The sequence below is a fragment of the Sparus aurata genome, chromosome 12 (assembly GCF_900880675.1).
Source record: "Sparus aurata chromosome 12, fSpaAur1.1, whole genome shotgun sequence".
In the NCBI taxonomy this organism is placed as follows: Eukaryota; Metazoa; Chordata; class Actinopteri; order Spariformes; family Sparidae; genus Sparus; species Sparus aurata.
This window is the reverse complement of record NC_044198.1, coordinates 16,047,133-16,066,319: the sequence shown is the minus strand read 5'-3', so window position 1 is coordinate 16,066,319 and position 19,187 is coordinate 16,047,133. Positions and strand designations below refer to the sequence as shown.

At 44.5% G+C, this 19,187-nt stretch overlaps 1 protein-coding gene across 3 annotated transcripts in view; it reads left to right on the top strand.

Annotated features, from left to right (window-relative positions):
- Nucleotides 1-19,187, top strand: part of unc5cb (unc-5 netrin receptor Cb) — a 129,152-nt gene that overhangs the window by 53,598 nt on the left and 56,367 nt on the right. For all 3 annotated transcript variants that reach the window (XM_030436269.1, XM_030436270.1, XM_030436272.1), the window contains exon 2: nt 17,748-17,978. In XM_030436269.1, coding sequence (XP_030292129.1) covers nt 17,748-17,978 — 231 coding nt within the window. The remainder of the gene's footprint in view (nt 1-17,747; nt 17,979-19,187) is intronic.

Below are 19,187 nucleotides of genomic sequence, written 5' to 3'. Positions count from 1 at the left end.
TGCTTTTGCCAAAAGAGCACTTTGGGGATCTTTCAGGAAGAGCTGCATAGATATGCTGGGAAAAGGACATCAGTGCTTGAGAAAAAGGTGGATGGATGCATTTTAGCTCTAATTACCACAGTATATGTTAAATGCTTACAAATAGCAGGTATGAGAGAGAACAATCTGCATTGCTACCCCGCAGAGGGAATCTCATTTCAGCTGCATGTGTCTGCAGTGAGGTTCAGTATGAGACCAGGATAATTGGCTGAGTCTCTCTACGTCTGTTGCCTGCTGTCATCTCTTTGCTCTAGTATTTTAGATATCTGCCACCGGGGAGTGTCAACGAGATGAATGCGGCGGAGATGAGAAGGGGCAGCCTCCACTTTTTAGACTGTGGAGCTATCGCTATCTCTGGCTATTTATCTGCATTTCCCTGTGGGTGACAGGGAATGTGGCTGAGCTCGGCTCCGGCTGCAGCTCCGTCCTTGGAAGTGGGTGAGCAGCGGACAGGCTGGGAGTCAGACAGATGCCCTCAGCTTACCACAGATCATTAATGCATGAGGAAGATGGAGATGGGCAGTATCCTGTTCCACTGGAGAAAAGGTCACAGGCAGTGGAGACTGCAGAGGAAAGACAACATGAGTTGAGAACGCAGGAGGATGCGAAGGATAGAAGTAAGATAAGTTGAGGAGAGGGCGGATAGAAGAGTATGAGGAAGAACTGTAAAGTCGGTGTTTTTGCACATTCATTTGTATGGAGCCTACTTTTGCATGTGCATGTTTTTAGCATTTTGACATGAGTAGGAGATAACAGCATTTCTGATTTACCCTTTGAATCAATATCTACTGTGCATTTACACAGACTGCAGAAACCAACTTATCGACTTTATTCTAAACAAGACTGTTTTTTTTTCAGTGATGACAGGTGGTCCCTCCACTCCAGTACTCAACCTCAAACCTTATATTTCTGTTGTTTTGCTGCTTTGGTTCATCCTTGGAGGAATCTCCATGTAAATGTAGCAAAAACCACTACGCTTTTGAATGAACAATTCCTTTTGAGGGTAGACATGAGAGTAGGGTTTGAGGATAAAGCAGTATAAAGGTGAACCCCCCCCGGGAAGAATAACACCACAAACACACAAGGAGTTTCTCCTTAAGAATGCACTAAAATGACGAAAACAATGGAAGAGACGTGTAATCGCTTGTCTTTCCGAGAGATATTCTTTGGCGTGCGTGGTCGAGATGCAAGACTCTCTACTTGGCATTGTGTCTCTGTGGTTTGATAGTGCCGTATGTACAGTGTGTGTTTAAAATGACATTAATGCTTAGGTTAAAAGAAATCCTTCAGTAATTTTATTTAGTATTGTGCTACCAAAAAATCGAGGGACATGGAAAAAACAGAAATAGGGACACTGGAACCTCCATTTCCCATAATGCAACTACTCCTTGCCTTTGAATTTGGATGGTAGTCTCCAACTATACATTGGAATACATTGCTGATGACACCGGGGATGTTAGCAAAAATATGTAATGGAGGCTGGCATGATATTTCGCAGCTTAACAATAAACTTTATTGACCAAAATCACATAAGTGCACTCAAGCATTAAAGGAGCAGATTGTAATATTAGTATATATTAATCATTAGTATATGATTATCTAAATCGAAGATACTGTGTTTTTGTTATGTGGAATGAAGGTTTATATCTGTAGAAAAAGCGGGGTACGCCACATTACACTGGCACTGTAGCCCACAGGCTCCATATAGATCCATTCGTGTTTTTCATATTCTTAGCAGCCACCATAAGTAAGGGTGAGATGACGGGTATTTACTTGGTTGCAGTCTGCGACCACACCACTAGATGGCACTGTATTTTACACACTGCAACCTTAAAACTTTATAATTATAATTAACGCCAAGATTTTTTTTTTCCCTGATGCTGATATAACTTATATAATAATATATAATAGGCCAACATCAGCCAGACATCGGTCAAGCTCAACCTCCGTCTCACCCTCCCTCGGAGAGTGACAGTGATGAACCGTTACGTGATTGCAAACAGTTCCACACAATACACACAGTATCCATTATTAAATTTTTTTCCAATTTCCCCCCCTCGTCATTTAATTTTTCGGAGATAAGCATTCTAAGCCGTTTGGCGAGAATTCGTCTTGCGAGTGTGCACACATTCCGTACGAGTCGCCGGAATCTGCTCTGTTCAAGCGTGGCTTTGTAAATGGCTGTTGTGGCTGGAAGGTCTTGATGTTGTGGCTGGCTGTGCCTGTCTGTCCGCCGCCTGCCTGTGTGTGTGTCCACGGGGGGGCCATCGCCTGCTTTTTCTCTTGCTGGACGGTAGAGGTAACGTGGATGTGGGGAGCGCTGAGGGACAGGGCGGGGGCTACACACTTGCTCCTCATTGCCCCTGCATTATGTGTGGTTGACCTATTTCGGCAGTGAGCGGCAGAGGAGGGAGGAGAGACGGGAGGTGTACAGGGCAAAATCACAGGCTGACAGAGGTCCCCTGGTGAGTGGAACTGGGTGTGTGATTCCCTAATGCAGTCCCCCCCCCTCCTTCGCACACACACTCACACTAAACAAACACAGGCACACTAACTGCCTCCCATCCCACCAAGTGTTTCTGCCTCTTAACACATCCATGAACAGGTGTGAGGTGCGTGTGCTTGCGTGTGCGTTTGTCTTCGTGTGAGTAGTATGTTTGTGCATTTTCTCTGTGTCTGTTAGGTGTTGGAAAACGAATCAATATGGAATTATTGTAAATATATAGTATATGCATGTATAGTATAGTAGTATAGGGGTTTTGGTTTGTCGATTTCCTGTTTTGTAGTTCTATCCTCTTGTGTCTTGTTGTTACCTTCTCCTTCCTGCTCACCTGTTTTCCTGGGGTTCCGTCTCCCTCCTGTGTTCCTGTGCTCCTCCCTAGTCTGATTCCCCCCCCCAAACACTATGTTTCACATCATCCTCATTAGCACCGCCCTGTTCCCAGTGTCTCTCCACCCGCACCTCATCCCCTTGTCGGTGCAGTTTATTTTTGTAGTGTAGTTTGTGTTTAAGTCTGTGTTGTTCCCTCAATCCTTTCATCCTCAAGCCACTCCTGTGTCTCCTGTGCTTCCCAGCCTGTTCCCTGGTCCTCCTGTGTCACCTGTGTTCCTGATTTGTTCCCCGTAGTATTCTGTCCATCGTTTTTTTTTATTTTTGACTTGTTTTTGCTTTTGCTTTAAACCTGCCTGCTCCTGTGTGTCTTGTGTCTTGTGTCCTCTTGTGACAGTAGGGCATCAGAAGCCACTAGAACAGCTTCAGCTGCTTGAGCTCTGAAGAAGAGCACCATTTTTTTCAAAAGGTATTTGGTGTTTTGGTCCCCTAGGTGCTGCCGTAGCAAACGATCCACAACATTTTCAAACACTTCAGTGAGCTCTTGTGTCTTGCATGGAAGCATTAGCACTTGTTCTATATTTCCATAAAATGTATTCAGGTTTTTTTTTTTTGTTTGACACTTGTGTTTTAAGTCTCTTTTGCCGTAATCGAATAAAGACAACTCAGAATACAAACACAAATGCTATGAGAACATGTCAGATGTGATCTGATCAGTCGGGCCTCCTTCTGAAGCGGTCGGGGATGCGTGGGACCACATGTAAAGAACAGCCTCAACTTTGCAGTGTTTGCACGGCAAGACAAAGCTCAAAAGAAAAAGAAAACTCTTTACCGGAGGCGAGTTTCCATCTGATTTCTCCCCCTCTTTCCTGCTTCTTTTGTTTTTTTGTGGTGCTGATGGGGGGGGGGGGGTTAAAAAGTAATAAAGATGTTCTCCTCACAACAGACGATATAAATGCGAGCAGGGCAGCAGAATCTAGTCCTAACTGGTCACTCAAGATATATTTTAAATGCACCCTGGGCCATCTATCTCAGCCGGATATTTCTGATGCTCCGATATCATGTTAAGGTTACGGTGACACTATCTGTGTTTATGTGCGTGCAGACATGCCTTCAAATGTCCACTTTTATCTGTTTTTATTATACCATAAAAAAAGCTGCACAATTACTGTACATTTGTCCGTACAGCCCTTTTTCTGAAAGCTCCCCTCCCTTTTCACATAACCACGCATGGAGGCCAAAGGCAGGCAGGGGCAGTGATATCAGCGAGAGGCGGCCATTTGGCGTAGCAAGGATGCAATCGATCATCCAAGCTGGATATGGTGTGGTGCACTGTATAAGAGCCAATGTGAATATGATACCCTATCCGATGTGTAATAGCAGCTATGTTGTCATTCCTTTTGGAAGCCAATATTACAAGGGAAAAGGAACCGTGTGAAATGGGCTGCGACAACAGCTTTTTTGTTGTTCCCACTGAAGCCAGTATAGCAAGCCTGATATGTTGGTTTGCCAAATCCGGCACACATGCTGCATTTTGAGGTACCAGGGTCTGCGATTGTATTCAGGGGTAATTTATTATACGAATAGAAAAAAGGGCTTTTGCATGTAAGAGGGGCCAACAAGGGATTCGAGCACAGTTTTAAGTCCAAGTATCAGGTCCTGAGTTAGCAGGCATAACGCTACCTACTACTACTGCTATTACTACTTAAAACTTATGTAGCCTACGTTCAGATACCAGCAGGTTGTAACAACTTCCTTGAACGCTTACAAGGCATAATGCGACCATCATCGTACACTTGAGAAAGCATGCAGGAAAAAAAAACGGAAGCGTAATTGAAATACAATGGAAAGATTCTACACCGCGTAACGAACTGTGAGGCAGCCAAACATGCTGCAGTGCCCGTGCAGTCCTTTCTCATTTCACTGAGCTCAGCAAATGCACCACATACAGCCGAATAGTTAAGACTCAAGTATCCGCGTACAAGGAAGAAAATCTCGGGAACAAGTGCGTCTCAGTTACAAGGACGCGAGCCCTGTCAGGTGTAGATCTGCATATCAAGTGTTCTCAGGATTGCAGATTCATTTGCATTAATTCTTGATTTAACTCGTGGGAAAATATGTGTGCACTCGTTGGTAAACCAGCTTAGAGCTTTGCATGTGTGCGAGTGTGATGATCCCTCACTGAGATTTAAGGCCGGGTCATTAAAGCTCTATAATTTGTTTACCAAAATCCAGAGGAATCCATAGACTTAACGACAATAAAGTTGCCTTTGAAAACATATATTCAAAAACATAGCTTTTCAGCTTTTCGGGTAGTACGATGATAGCAGTTGTGATCTGAACCAGCAGTGAGGTCTGTGTGAGCGCAATTTAAAAAACCCAAACAATGAATTATTAAAGCTCTGACAGTAAAAGACCATCTGATTTGATAGGGAGAGCTGTCAGAGTTTGCTGAGCAATCAGAGAGAAATCTGATTTCTGATCAGCTGGTTCGCGGCGGCTTCTGAGGCTTGCTCCGACTTACAGTAGCGCTAACAAGCTCCATGTGTGCTTTTGCTACCGCGCATCGCCGCAGCATTGGCAGCCGAAACACTGGCGTGTTTTTTTCCGAGGCCCCATCCAATGCGCTCTGCACAGTCAGTAAAGAATTAGCATGTTGTACAACAGCGAGCTTGTGTAACCGTATTAAGATTTTAACAGCATTACAGCCATATCTAACACTTAAGCTGCTGAGCTCAAAGCGGCATAATAAATTACTGGTAAAGGGGATAGAGTTTGTGTTCTTTGTCTGTGCTGCCACATGCGTGTGTGTTCATATGTGTGTGTCATAACCCCTCAGGGCCAGATATAGAGTCATGTCTATTAGCTGGCTATTGCAGTGGGGGTCTTGTTTTTATTATCAGCATCATGAAGGCAGAGTGTGTGTGTGTGTGTGTATGTGCCCTTTAATATATCACCTCCTGCTCTCCCTCCGCTCATCCCGGGGCTAAGATTTATGATTTTGCATTACATCTGCCCTGTCACATTAATTCATCCATCACACACAGACACATGTACACACACACGCACAGCTACACCATTAACGCCTGCATTAGGGCATGCACCCATGTTTGGTGTATTACGGCATACACTAAACCCTGATCTTCTCATTTCCCAATGCCATCTGAGGTCTTTTAGTGGATGGCTGCAGGTACCTTTAGTCGGGACGGAGGGGAGGACGCGGCTCCAGCGAGGGAACATTCAAACTTTCCAAAGCACCGTTTCCTGCTTTCTCACCTTGCAGTTTGATTGAGGAGATTGCGAGAGATCAGAAGGTTGATGTGTAGATGGAGGTTTTGTGTGTGTGTGTGTGTGTGTGTGTGTGTGTGTGCTCCCTTAAGGGAATAAACAGGCAACCAGATCCAGCAGCAGACTGTGCTCTGGGGACTGTGTCTCACACATTGTGACACACTTCCAGTCTGTAGTGTCCTTCAAATAAAGTGCTGCCAGGGATTTTTTGTGTCTGAGGAGGGGTTGGACATTTGAGTGCTTCAGGATATATACAGTGGGTGTGAGGTGTGTGTGAATGTATATGTATGCGCGGGGTGGGATACACTCTTCTCGCTGTCATTTGGACTGACAGTTAGTGTCGCCATCATCCATACATCCATGCGATGATGTTTATGTGTGTATGCCTCCTCTAGAATTGCCTTGGCATGTGAAAATTGGCCGTCAAAGCGCACAGGCTTTTACCTTTTCTGCTGTCGCTACTTTATGCATAAAAAGACTCAAACTAAAAATACAACCAGAGCCATATTTTTTAAAGTGCAAGAACAATGCAACTCAAAGCATTAGCAGGTGAAAAGGTTGGTCTAAATGCAACACAGATACATGTTTGCATGAATTAAAAATTGTGAATCTATCCGTTAACCTTTGAGATGTACTTACATTTTGCACGAGCATCGCTATATTTTGTTTCTTCACATATGTTTTGCAGTGTTGTTAATATAACATTACAGCTATTAGAGTGACGTTGTAGAGAGTAAGGAATAGAAAACATTCAGACACACACAGCAGTAATACTTAAAGGGTAACTCCACCATTTTTACACATTCAGGTGTGTTTACAGGTCTGCATTATTTGTTTTTTCACATATGCAGCAGTACTCCCCAAGACCTGCAGACACACCTTTATGTGTAAAAGTTGGGGTGGCACTTTTAACTTGCACTGTCCTGTACACCTCTGCCATTTTGTGCAGGTACAGCCGATGAGCCAATTGGCAAATGGATTGGCTCAAGTTCATTTTCTTGGATGTTTCGCCTTGTTCAGTTTGCTCTTCGGTGCTCACAGTGAGGTTGAAAGGCGTCTTGACTGGTGAGAGATTATTGCCCGTTGTCTCTTTCAGCAGTACAATCAGACATTGTATTAAAAAATCTTGCAGCTGTGGCCAGAACTGTGACTTTAAAGTTTGGCATAGAAAATAAAATTTGGCATCAAACATGAACAAAATATTAATGATTATCCATTCATCAGAGTACAAATAAAGTATAAATTACTTTTGATGCCTGCGATTTACTTTTTCAGCGCCAATACTCTTCAGTGCCAGTAAAACTTTTTTCCAATACAAGATTTTGAATGCCAGTGATTCCTTTTTAAGTTCAGGTTTTCTTCTCAATGCCAATTTTACACCAAAAATCCTTGTTCTCCCCCCCAGGAGCTGGGATTTACATGTAGATTTGAGATGTTAAGTTTGTAGGAAACTTTCTCAGGAAGTGTCATTCTGGGACGTGTGTCACACTATGATATCAAAGAAATTTCCTTTCAAATATGAACAGTTTGGAATTACTTTGCAGGCAGTTTGTAGCATTCAGAGTTTCTCCTCAGGGGTCTATTGCATTATAAGGTATGTAGCCTATATTGCCAATTGTGATCTTGTCTTTAGGTGAGATGATCCTGTGTTCCTGTTGTCATCTCCTGCTCGTATGTTTTTGCATTCTGATCCTTTGGCCTTTGGCTGGTGGCAGAATGAGGCTGCCCGCTGCTCTGGGCCAATTAGCCGAAGTGGAGGCACCGCATCAAGCTATTGGGCACAGTGAGGGGTCAGGGAGTGCGACGTGTCTCCGCTGACAAGAAGCGCTCCACTCCACAGCCCACCGGTCGGTATGGGGTAGGGTGATGGCCCTGTCTGGCTTTGGGCACCCAGGGGTGTGACGTGTGACAAGCGAATGGGCACGCCAGTTTGTGCTAAAAGGACCGGTCGTTATGACTGCAAGTGAAGTCGAGCAAGAGGCTTCCTTATGCGATGGCTGCTTTAAAACTGTATTAAAGTGTTTGTGCATCGGTGAGCGTGTGTGTTTGGCAGGCAGTGGGTGGGCGTGGAGCCACAGGAGCATGACACACATTCATATTGACACCTGTCATTGAGGCCTTGAAGCATAAAGAACACAAAACTGGCATGAAGCTAATTGGGGTTTTCTTTTGGGACGGTGTTTGAAGCCCTGTTCTACCTCTTTGGGAGGTGTCGGGCAGGACCCCCCACTCGATCCCAGCACCCCTCTCTTGTCTCTCCTGCGGACTCTACTCAGAGAGCGATGTCTGTTCCGTACCGCACCGCACCGTAAATTAGTCCCGGGTGGTGACATGGTGCTTGCTGGGTAATTTGGACAATGGGGCGTTTGACAGCTCACCCATCACAGCTACAGCGCCCCAGGGAGCCACTACTCCTCCTGAGCTTTTCTCTCTCTCCTTGCGCTCTCCTCTCCTCCCTCGGTGCTGATGGAGTGACTCTCTAAGTAGCAGCATCATTCTCCAATCAACCACCAAAATGGCTTTTCATCCAGGAGGGAGCGAAATGGGCGGGAGGGGAGGGGAGGGGAGAGAGAGGGTGGGAATATACAGTGCAGAGAGGATGCTGAAACACCATAACCGCTGGAGAGTGAGCAGAGAAAGAGAGACTGTGAGACTGTGGTGCGTCTGAATGAGAGTGATAAAATAACAGGATCCCTAAATGAGAGAAAAACAGATGAAAGATTTTACTTGGTGTGCAATAAAAGGCTTTCAATTAATGGACACTTAAAGGGTACACATTAACCAGCATGCACACAAACACAGTCTCAGTGTTATAGAATAAACTAAAGGAATGGAAAACAGCTAATCCTTTTTAATAGTGAGTGAATACTACTTGTTTGTTCATCAAAGCAATGTGACCTTTGCTCATCTGGGCTGTGGGACCTACAGTACATGTATTGGTCTTCACACGTATATTTTAAGTGGACAAAACACACTCTAACACAGACAAACGTGGGGCTTCAAGAGTACAATCAGCATTCATCTCTCAGTCAAATGAGTTATAATCAGGGGTATTTATTGTCTGCAGCTCTGATCAGCTGTGACTGAAACATTGTGTCTGGGTAGACATGCTAATTTAGTGTAAGAGTGTAAAAAAAGTTTTCTATCCTCTTGTGTTAAAGCATTGCTTGCACATAGGACATTTTTTGAACATCCTCTGTATGTAGTCTAGTCTGGTCTAGTGGAGGATATATGATCTCCTGCATACATTACATTGAATGTAACACACCAGAAAAAACAACAGGCAAAGGAGCAAGAAGGGCATTTAAAAACCCTGCATATACATGCTAATTAAGATTTCTTGTTAGTCATGGACTGAAGAAATGTGCTCACCTCTGGTCATTCTATAATACACGATCTGGTTGGAAAAAAATCCTAAAAAATAGTCTTAATCCTGTGGGAAAACTTCTATTTTTCACGTTTACTCGAATATAGAATGTAAATCGGCAGATTTTCTTCAGCCCCTTTCCATTTTCTCCCCTACTTTTCTATTCTAAAATCTTTTTGATCACCCAAAGAACTTATAATAGAAATAATGATGATGATAATAATTATGATAATAAACTTTATATAGCAATTTCCTTAAGTGCATCACAGAAAAGGAAAAGTAAGAAAAACGACAGCTAAAATCAACACGGATGAAGAAGAGCAGAAGCTAAAAATACAACAAAGGGATTCAAAAAACGTTGTTCGACAAAATCAAGTTGTGTAACAGAAAAGTGGTGAAACCCATTAACTTATTTAAGTGCGTCCAAACAAGACCTGTGTTACCGGGGCGAACCGCTCATTCCTGCAGCAGGGACCATGAGAAAGAAAGCAATTGATGAGCCTTAATTGTCATGATGCTTTGACCTTGCCTTTCCCAGTGCTGTGACGTGACTGGACAGACAGTGGCCAAGGCCTAGCATGACCCTGGCAACCACCAGCTGCCTCCTGCCAGAGTGCAGCCAGAGAGGACCGAGTGAAGGTCAGGGCTAAGCATCAGAGAGAACATGTAAACACCCCCAATGAGAAAGACATGGGCGGTTGTGCGAGGACGGGAAGAGAGAGAATGATGGCGCGCTCCAAAATTGATTACGTGACTTAACGACCACTCTCACCGTATGTTATAATTTTACGAGGTCTCCTCCTTTCTGTCCACTTAATAACCTGAGGTCATCACTGGAGAGGGATGATAGGGAGGATGGGAAACATAGGGGTGCCGTTGATCTCATCAATGTTCATTTCGTAGCAGATAGATGTTCAGTGCTGATCTCCAGCCCCACAACTGCTTTCTTCCATGCTGTGTGTTTACACTTTACCGCAGTGGGATGGATCAATTTGTGCAGATTCATTTTTCCAATTACATCACATACCCTGATAAAGATAAGCCCCATGAATTGGACCGCTCTATAATGCCTTGATTGAATTATTCATTCGGTTTATTTGGCGGCCTCGGCGTACGTGCGCTCTCCTCAAGTCACCCTGATGCTGGCCTCTTTGCGAGCTGTGAAGTCAGAGGTTAGCTCTGATTTTTAACTTTGAGGGAACGTCTGCTTGTTTTTTTGTTTTTCTTGACTCCCCCCCCCCCCCCCCCCCCCCCCCCCCCCACTGCTAGCGATGGCAGGATTCCCCGGAGATGAAATACGAGTGTGCTCAGAAACGCACCAACAGAGAGGCTCAGATAGGACAGGGCGAGGGAGGGGTCACCGGGCGCTAGCAGTGATCAATAAATACCTGCTGCAGCCAAGCGTTAGATGGGGCCCCGCGGACAGTGTGTGTAGACACATTAGTGTGTATAAAGCACTTGGCTGGAAAGAGACATTAGAGTGGAAGGAAGCCTCTGCTCAGACTGCCTGTTTCTCATGGAGCTTCTGCAGGAGCCGGCTCTTAAAACAACAGCCATACATATCGATTTAAACCTCTGGGATGTATGGGGGGCCAGTGCTAACAAGAATTGACTAAAGGAAGTCGTTACCATTGATTAATGTTCACTCAATATAATGGGTAGGTGTGCTCAAAGCACATTTATAGGTAGATCGGATTGACAGTCTATTTATCCTGCTCCACTTGACATGACAGCTGAGTGGTTTATTATTCTGCTTGACCACTCAGCTGCAAACCCACCCTCTGGTCCTCTCCCATCGTGGCACAGCAAAAAACCTCCCCGGTCAAAGCTCCCTGTCGTCTACCTATCCAGACAACCACTTACCAATCTTCCCTCACTATCCGCGGCGGGGATGTACGTGTGAGCGACGAGGAGGATGAGCGAAAGGAAACCTGAAAGGGTGAAGGCAAGCGGACGGTGAAAAGGGATAAATAAGAATCAAGCGGGAATGAAGAGGGGGAAGATTTATGTCGGCGTTCATCCTTGTTCAGCTTGACTCTCCCCTGATTGAAGGGAAACATTGGCCCCACTGATACAGTGCCTTTCTCGGGACAATAAATCTGCGTGAGCGCAGATAGAAGAGAGACAGAGCTTATCTTGCACAGTGGTGTCAGGGCCCGGCGTTCAAAGGCTGTTATCGCAGACACTCACCTACAATGTATGGTTTAAGAAATGCAATCTCACAAATATTCAGCATAAGTGTACAGTAAAGGGAAGACAGGTGATAGATCCACTATAGAGCTGGATATAAAGAATCATCCAGTGGATGTAATACCTTCTGAAAAGCATTGTATGTCTGCATCTGCCCTTCACAGTAAGAGTGGGCAATGCTGATTCCATTACAGAAGAGACTTTATGTTCTCTGAAATCAAATGGAAAATATATATCAGCACCTTCAGTCAGACAAAATGAGATGTAAATATTGGTTTACTGGATATTCAATGCATAATCCAATGTCCAATGTTCCAAGGACGACCCTTTTATATCCAAATCATGATACTATCACCAGTAGAATGTCCAAACAGGTGTTTTTGAGCGTTCTACTTTCCCAGCCCTTTTTGTTTTTGTTTGTTTGAAACATGCAGCAAGCAATCACGCACTGTTTGTATTAATGTTTCACACAGCGTCCCGACATTTTTGGAACCAGGGTTGTAAACCTTACCGCATGTCTTCCAGGTTTTTTTATTAGTAAGAAATTGCAGAAATAGCTTCACAAGCAAGACGCCGTGCTTTGTATGCGGATAGATTGGAGTGGCTCCAGTACAACAACACGGATGGACTCACATTGTCGGTGACTCAGTACGTAATACTCTTGTGCTTTGCCTCGAAGAATGCTATTTCTGCTCGCTCGGGAGAAATCTGCAGGAATCCTTCTAGGTCTCGAGTTGGCAGGTTTCCAGAGCATCTTTCATGGGAAATTGACTTTGGCTCCCATTTACACATGATGTCAACGTGTAAAATTACCGGAGCGTTTACGGTCTGAGGCGCATTCGAGAAAAGTCCAGGACAAAGTCGTCGCAGTCACAGGACACTGACTCGGCTCCAGATGCGTTGTGGGTGTTCTGTCATCGGCTTTTTACTGCTCTCAGCATTATATACCTCGTTAATGTGAGTAACATATTGATGGTCCAGTAACAGTAGTCTGCTGATTGCAGAGGTGAGGAGAAATGAGAAGTGCTACAGGAGGTACGAGGTATACTTAAACTGTATCTGCTGGATGATTCTTAATTTATCACTAGTTTCTAATAGAAACTGCTGAGATGCGCCCGTCACTGTGCCTCTATGGTGACTAGTGATGGAATGTACATTTACTAATCTATAATTTTGAGGTACTTGTACTTTACTTGAGAATAAAAAATGTTCTACATTTCTGAGGTAAATATTGTACATTTCACTCCTTGACATTGATATGTACATTAAGGGCGTTTGGCAGACACTTTTGTCCAAAGCGACTTACAGTAATTCATACATACATTCATACACTGATGGCGGTGGCTGCCATGCAAGGTGCCATCCAGCACACCGAGAGCAGTTTGGGGTTCAGTATCTTGCCCACTTCGACCAGGGGAATCGAGCCAGCAACCTTCAAATAACAATAACAGGACTCACTGATAACACTGATAACGCCAAGTTTACAGTTTATGCGCACACGTTAATGTATGTTTAATTTACTTTTCATATTAGATACTTTAAGACTTTTCCTCTCGTACTATTTCTATAGTTGAATTTCACTTTTTACCAAACGGATTTCAACACAGTATCTTTACTTCCACTCAACCATGACTTTTGGGTACTTTTTTTTTGCAACGCTGATGGTGATTCAGTGAAGCGATGGTCACCCAGACAACACTTGCAAAAGAAATAATGAGCATTAAGGGAAACTGAGACTAATTAGACAGGTCATCCAGGTCTTAAGCGAGCTGTTTACCATACCGAATGGCTCAAACGGCCACAGGGCACGCACGCTCACCTCATTGCATTTGATGTTTGAGGTTTTTTTCTGTTTGTTTGTGTCTGGTGTGGGTGTTGCGCACTCCTTCCATGTAACAGTTCATGTGTTTATGTAACGCAGACACTCTTTTTATAGCCCGATGTGGATGTGCCTCTTTGTGCACACACTTCTTTCAGAACTCGGTTCCCCGTCTTATCCGTTAGACCGCGCTTGGATATGCAGCAGTGCCAGTGTTATGGTTTTACTTTAATTTGCTTGTGTCCAAAATGTAATCAGCATCTTAATATTGCTGCACTCCCACAGCTATTGGAGTCGACTCAAGCCAAAAGAAGGGGCCGAGTGCCAGGACCGTCTCATGCCGCTCTTCACTCCCACTTGCTAAGCTCGGATTAATTTGATTCATTCTTATCCGTCTTTAAATTGCTTCCCCCCCCCCCCTCGCTCAATTTTGCCCTCTACCTGACGAATTCATTGACGATGCAGGGAGGGAAAAAATTACCTCCATTCATTAACTTTTATTTTGAGGGCAAACGCGCTGCTAATTTATCTTCAAAACTTTTATACAGGCTGGGATGTGGAGCTGATAAAGAATTCAGCTAATATTCAATTTGAGTCGTAAAATATTCACTAATAAGACTTACAATGTGAATTAGGAAAACTCACCCAATTACAGAGCAAAATACAATTTGAATAAAAGCGCTTCGAGGACATATTTCATTAAAATTTAAACACTCAATATGGAGGCAATTTCTGATTAAAATCAAGCCACAGAATTACAACTGCTTGGAGAAATCCATATTGCATATCAAACAGTGGAGTCATGCCATATTAATGCTACTGTTTAAAGGGATATGACACACTAAAAAAAGAGGGGGGGGGGGGGTGTTTCATAATGCGAAGAAGCGCCGTACTTGTTGAGTGTTAGCTTTGTGAGTACACACACTGCAGACAAGATTGCATCAGGTCGAAAAACCTCTAAACAGTTTTATCATCAACTGTGAATGGAGGTGGAGGGAGGGGGTTGGAGGGAGGGGGGAGGGAGGAAAAAGTAATGTTTCTCTTTGAGCTCCTCTGTTCATTAGGGAGGGAGGAGGTGGGAGGTGGGAGGTGGTGGATGTTGGGTTTTGGGGAGAGGGGGGGGTGCGCTGCAGCGTGATCAGCAAGAGTCGGGGTCTTTCATTTAGTCATGTGGTGTCTTTTTTCATTCCGGGGCTGATTTTTCACTGGAGGGCCAGTTCCATTCACTTGAATTTATTATTTCTCGCGCTGAGGAAGTTGATGAATTTCGAATATCTGGGAACAAGTTGTGTGTGGGTGCACGCATTAATGCTCACACGGCGGGTGTGTGTGCGTGAGGCGAGCGTCTCTCTCTCTCTCTCTCTCTCTCTCTCTCTCTCTCTCTCTCTCTCTCTCTCTCTCTCTCTCTCTGTGTGTGTGTGCAAGGGGGCGACGCTTTCATGGCTGTTTCAGATCTCTCTACCTCACAGTTCGCCAGAGCGAGGGGGAGCCAGGAGGGGAGAGAGAGAGAGAGAAAGAGAGAGAGAGAGGGGGAGAGATGGAGAGATAATGGGAATGGAGGGTGAAAGAAGGCTAACACAATCTTTAATGAGTTTCCTTGGCTCTCTTTGCCTGTTTCTGGGTCAGGGTCCCCTGGCTGAGGATGTGGGTGGACTGAGGGGCCTGTGGAGCAGAAAAGAACAGGCCGAGCCAAGGTCTGCTCAAATAGACTCCTGCATTAAAGAGTCATCACCTACATAAAGACATAAAGGATGAAACGCTCGACCAAGTTTTTTTTTTCCTTGTTCGGACGGTGAAAGATGACAAGCTGATGGGAACGGTTAATGATCTTGCTTCCGGCTCTTCATCGCACCCACACGAACACAGACAGCCTATAGCCTACTCTTAAATGTCAGAGGTCACTTAAGGCTTTATTGCCTCCTCTTAATTAGAAGTAGAGCATAGGCCAAGGAAAGAGTGAAGCAGGCTGGAACTTTTTCGAAACATACCTCGACAGCATAACTCAAACTGTAAAAAAGAGTACAGTACAGTAATATAGATGCAAATCGGAATGATATATTGTGTTTCTACAGTAACTCAGACATCATTTTACTGTGAAAATACAGTATGTTGATGTTACTGTAATTAGCATCTGTAGTTATTATAAGTACACATAAGCAACCATGTTGCATGGTAGCCTGTTAGCATGTGTACCTTGTTGGCACACTTGTGGGCCCGTTGGCCTGTTACCATATTGTTAGCCTTTTACCGGTTAGCATGTGTACTGTAATTTATTTTATTCTATTGCTTAATTACTGTCTGGTGCTCTACTTTAATTGCAGTATTTCCTTGTGATGTACCATGTACAAATCTACAGTAATGTGATAGCAAAACACTGCTTTTTCACGTTAGCACATTTTTATTGCTTGTTAGCATGTTAGCCTGTTAGCATCCGTACCTTATTGGACCACTTGGGCGCCTGTTAGCATGTTGTTAGCCCATAAGCATATGTACCTTGTTGTGAAACTACAATGTTGTATCGCGACAGAACTGTACACTAATTACAGTATTTCCTTCAAACAAACCCATTATTTCCATTAGTTTTTTGGTTGCTTCAGAGCGCCGCGTAATCCACAGCAACTTGCTGTAATAGTCCCAATGATAACCCATCATGCATTGCAAAAGCATAGTTTTAGAAGTTTACTGTGAGAAGACCAGCTGTTTGTTAACAGTGCAGCGTCATGCACACACACACTCTCTTTCATAACATTGCGCAGACAAGCTCCTCCTCCCCCCCTGTGGCGAGGATGACTTCGGCCATCTTCTGATCGGCTCCCCCTGCCCTTTCATTTCCTAGCAATCAACTTCAATCTGTGGCAGGTATGGAGGGAGAGATAACATTAGAGAGACATCGTGGGGAGATATCTGCTCGGCCGAGACATTATTTAGTGCTCCCGCAGCATCCAGGAGGCAACCTCTGTCAGACAACAAGGCTCCATCGTGTCCACACAGGACAGGGAGGCGGGTGGATGGAAGGACAGGAAAGAATTACTGATGGGCTGATAAACTCTTTTGTTATCCGAACAGTCTGCCTCGCTGTTTCCGTCCTCCTGTGCTATGTTTCTGTCCGTCGGCCCCGAGTCCATTTCGACGTCTCAATCTATGTCTGTCTGGCTTACCTTCACTGTCTCTCTCCATTCTCTCTCTCTCTCTCACCCTCTGTTTCCCACTGTATCTCTGTCTCTATTACTCTGCCTTCTTCCTTTCACACTCGTGAATAATTGATGTCTACCGGTTCGATGGTAAGAATAGAACAGTTCTGGAGGTGACAAATGGGGTGGCGAATAGGCTTCATCCTCCCCTCTTCAAAGAGTTAGAAAGTTAGCTGCGCTCGCTCGTGGGTGTGCGCGCCCATATATTTGCACGCCTGCGATGTTTTGTGAGCATTTGCTCGTGTTTGTGTGCGAGCCGGCGAGCGGGTGCGCGTTGTGTGTATGTGATTTAAGACAGGGAGATGAAAGGGAGTTGTAATTACAGGGAAGCGTATCTGTCTACTGCAGAAGTATCCGAGGAATGGCACAAACTGGGCCAAAAGCCTGAGGTCATTAGATGTGCTGCATGTGTGTGTGCATGCGTGCATGTGTCTCTGTAAGCTAGCGTTTGTATGTGTGTGTGTGGTGTGTGTGTGTGTGTGTGTGTGTTCCAGAGAGAGAAAGAGAGAGAGAGTCAGAGGAAGAGAGACAAAAGCAAAGAGGCAGAGAGAGAGCAAGAAAGAAAATAGGAGACAGAGAGAGATCAGCTTATAACTTCAGTTCCTCAGAGCCAACCTCTGAACTCTGCTTCTCATTATTGGCTCTGGCTCTCCCTCGTTTCTCAGCAGTAGCTGATTGTGGTTAGACCGAGCAAGGCCCGGTTTCTGTAAATCCACGCAGCCTTATTGCCTGAGAGGAATCCCAGAATTTCCTGTGCTCTAAAATACACTTGTGTAAACATTCCAAAATATCAAATGATAGGGATTTCACTGTGTGCTGTGCAGATGGATAATCCCATGCAAAGACTGTGGTTATAATACACTGTCCCACTGTCTCTTGTCTGCTTTCCTTTCCCTCCCTATGCATCCTCTCTCCATCCTTCCGACTCTGTTCTCCACTTCTCCCTCCCTTCATCTTTCCTTTCATCTCCTCCTCCATCCATCCCTCCCTTCCTCCATCTTGTTTCCACCTTTCTCCTTGCAGTGGACGATGACTTCATCGGTCTCGGTGATCTGCCGGAAACCTTCCCTTCGGACCCCCCTGAGCCACTGCCCGTGTTCTTGATGGAGCCGGAGGAGGCCTACATAGTCAAGAACAAGCCGGTCAACCTGTACTGCAAGGCCACTCCGGCCACCCAGATCTACTTCAAGTGCAACAGCGAGTGGGTTCACCAGAAGGAGCACACAGTGGAGGAGCGGGTCGACGAGAACTCCGGTCAGTCAATGAATCAGACACAGACGCATTAAAGTGTGAAACGATTTAATATGCTGGAAATTGTTGGTCAATGTTCAGCTTGACCTCACAAAAAAAACACATTTTTGGCTATTAGTCAACAACTCATATAAATATGTTACACATAAATACATGAATCAGACAAATGTATATAAATATAAAATGATGACGTTCCGATATTTTATGCAAATTCACAAGTGCGTTTTTTCAGTAGCTTTTGCTCTCTCAGGAATCTGCCTTAAATACATTGAAATATATTTTTAACTATTGTTGCAGATTAAGGACGGACCATATGCACTGTGTGGCACAGGGAGTTAGCATAAATGAATTGGCTAACTGATTGATGAGTGCCATTTAGCTCTATTTATACATTCTTACATACAGAACACTAGCTGTTCGTGCGTCTCTTTAACAAAACACAAAGGGCATATGTCTGGTTACGGACACAAAACCAAACTATGTGGGAACGACGCGTGAACCTAAATCACACTCGGGAATGCAGTGCAACATAAACTCTGCATCCTGTACTCGGATCACACTTCCTTGACTGCCAAAAATCTTCCCAGACGTTGTAATTCAGGTATAACATTTGTGACATAATCATATTTTATAGGAGGTAAGGCTGATTGTGACACAATCATGCTCCAAAAAATTTGTGTACAAGCAAGCACACATCAACCTTACAGGCCAGTCTATTCGATCAACTCGTGGCATCAAGCTTACCAGCTTACCTGACAGAGGACATCTTTCCTTTCTTTTGGCACCACTTCTGTGCTATGTGTGTGTGTGTGTGTTTGCGCCTTTGTGCAGGCAGGTGTGTGTTTATGTAAGCATCTAGAGGAAGTAAAGGTATTGAAGCTCCAGCAGGGTTGTTTTTTCGACAGAATTTAGCCCCCAAAGGCACCAGAGCCATTACACACAACAGCCCAGCACTGATTGGCTGCATTCAGCTGCTGTATTGGAAATTGAGTTCTTTCTGTCGCCCACAGGTACCAATCACATCGCATTTACCCTTTTCATCCCGCTGCTTTGCCACACACACACACACACGCACGCACGCACACACACACACACACACACACACACACACACACAGCTGCTCCTTCACTTAAAGGTGGGTGAATGTTTAGGCACGCACTTACAAGAATCGTCATTCTCTTGCATTTTGTATCCGAGGTATTCAATAAAAAA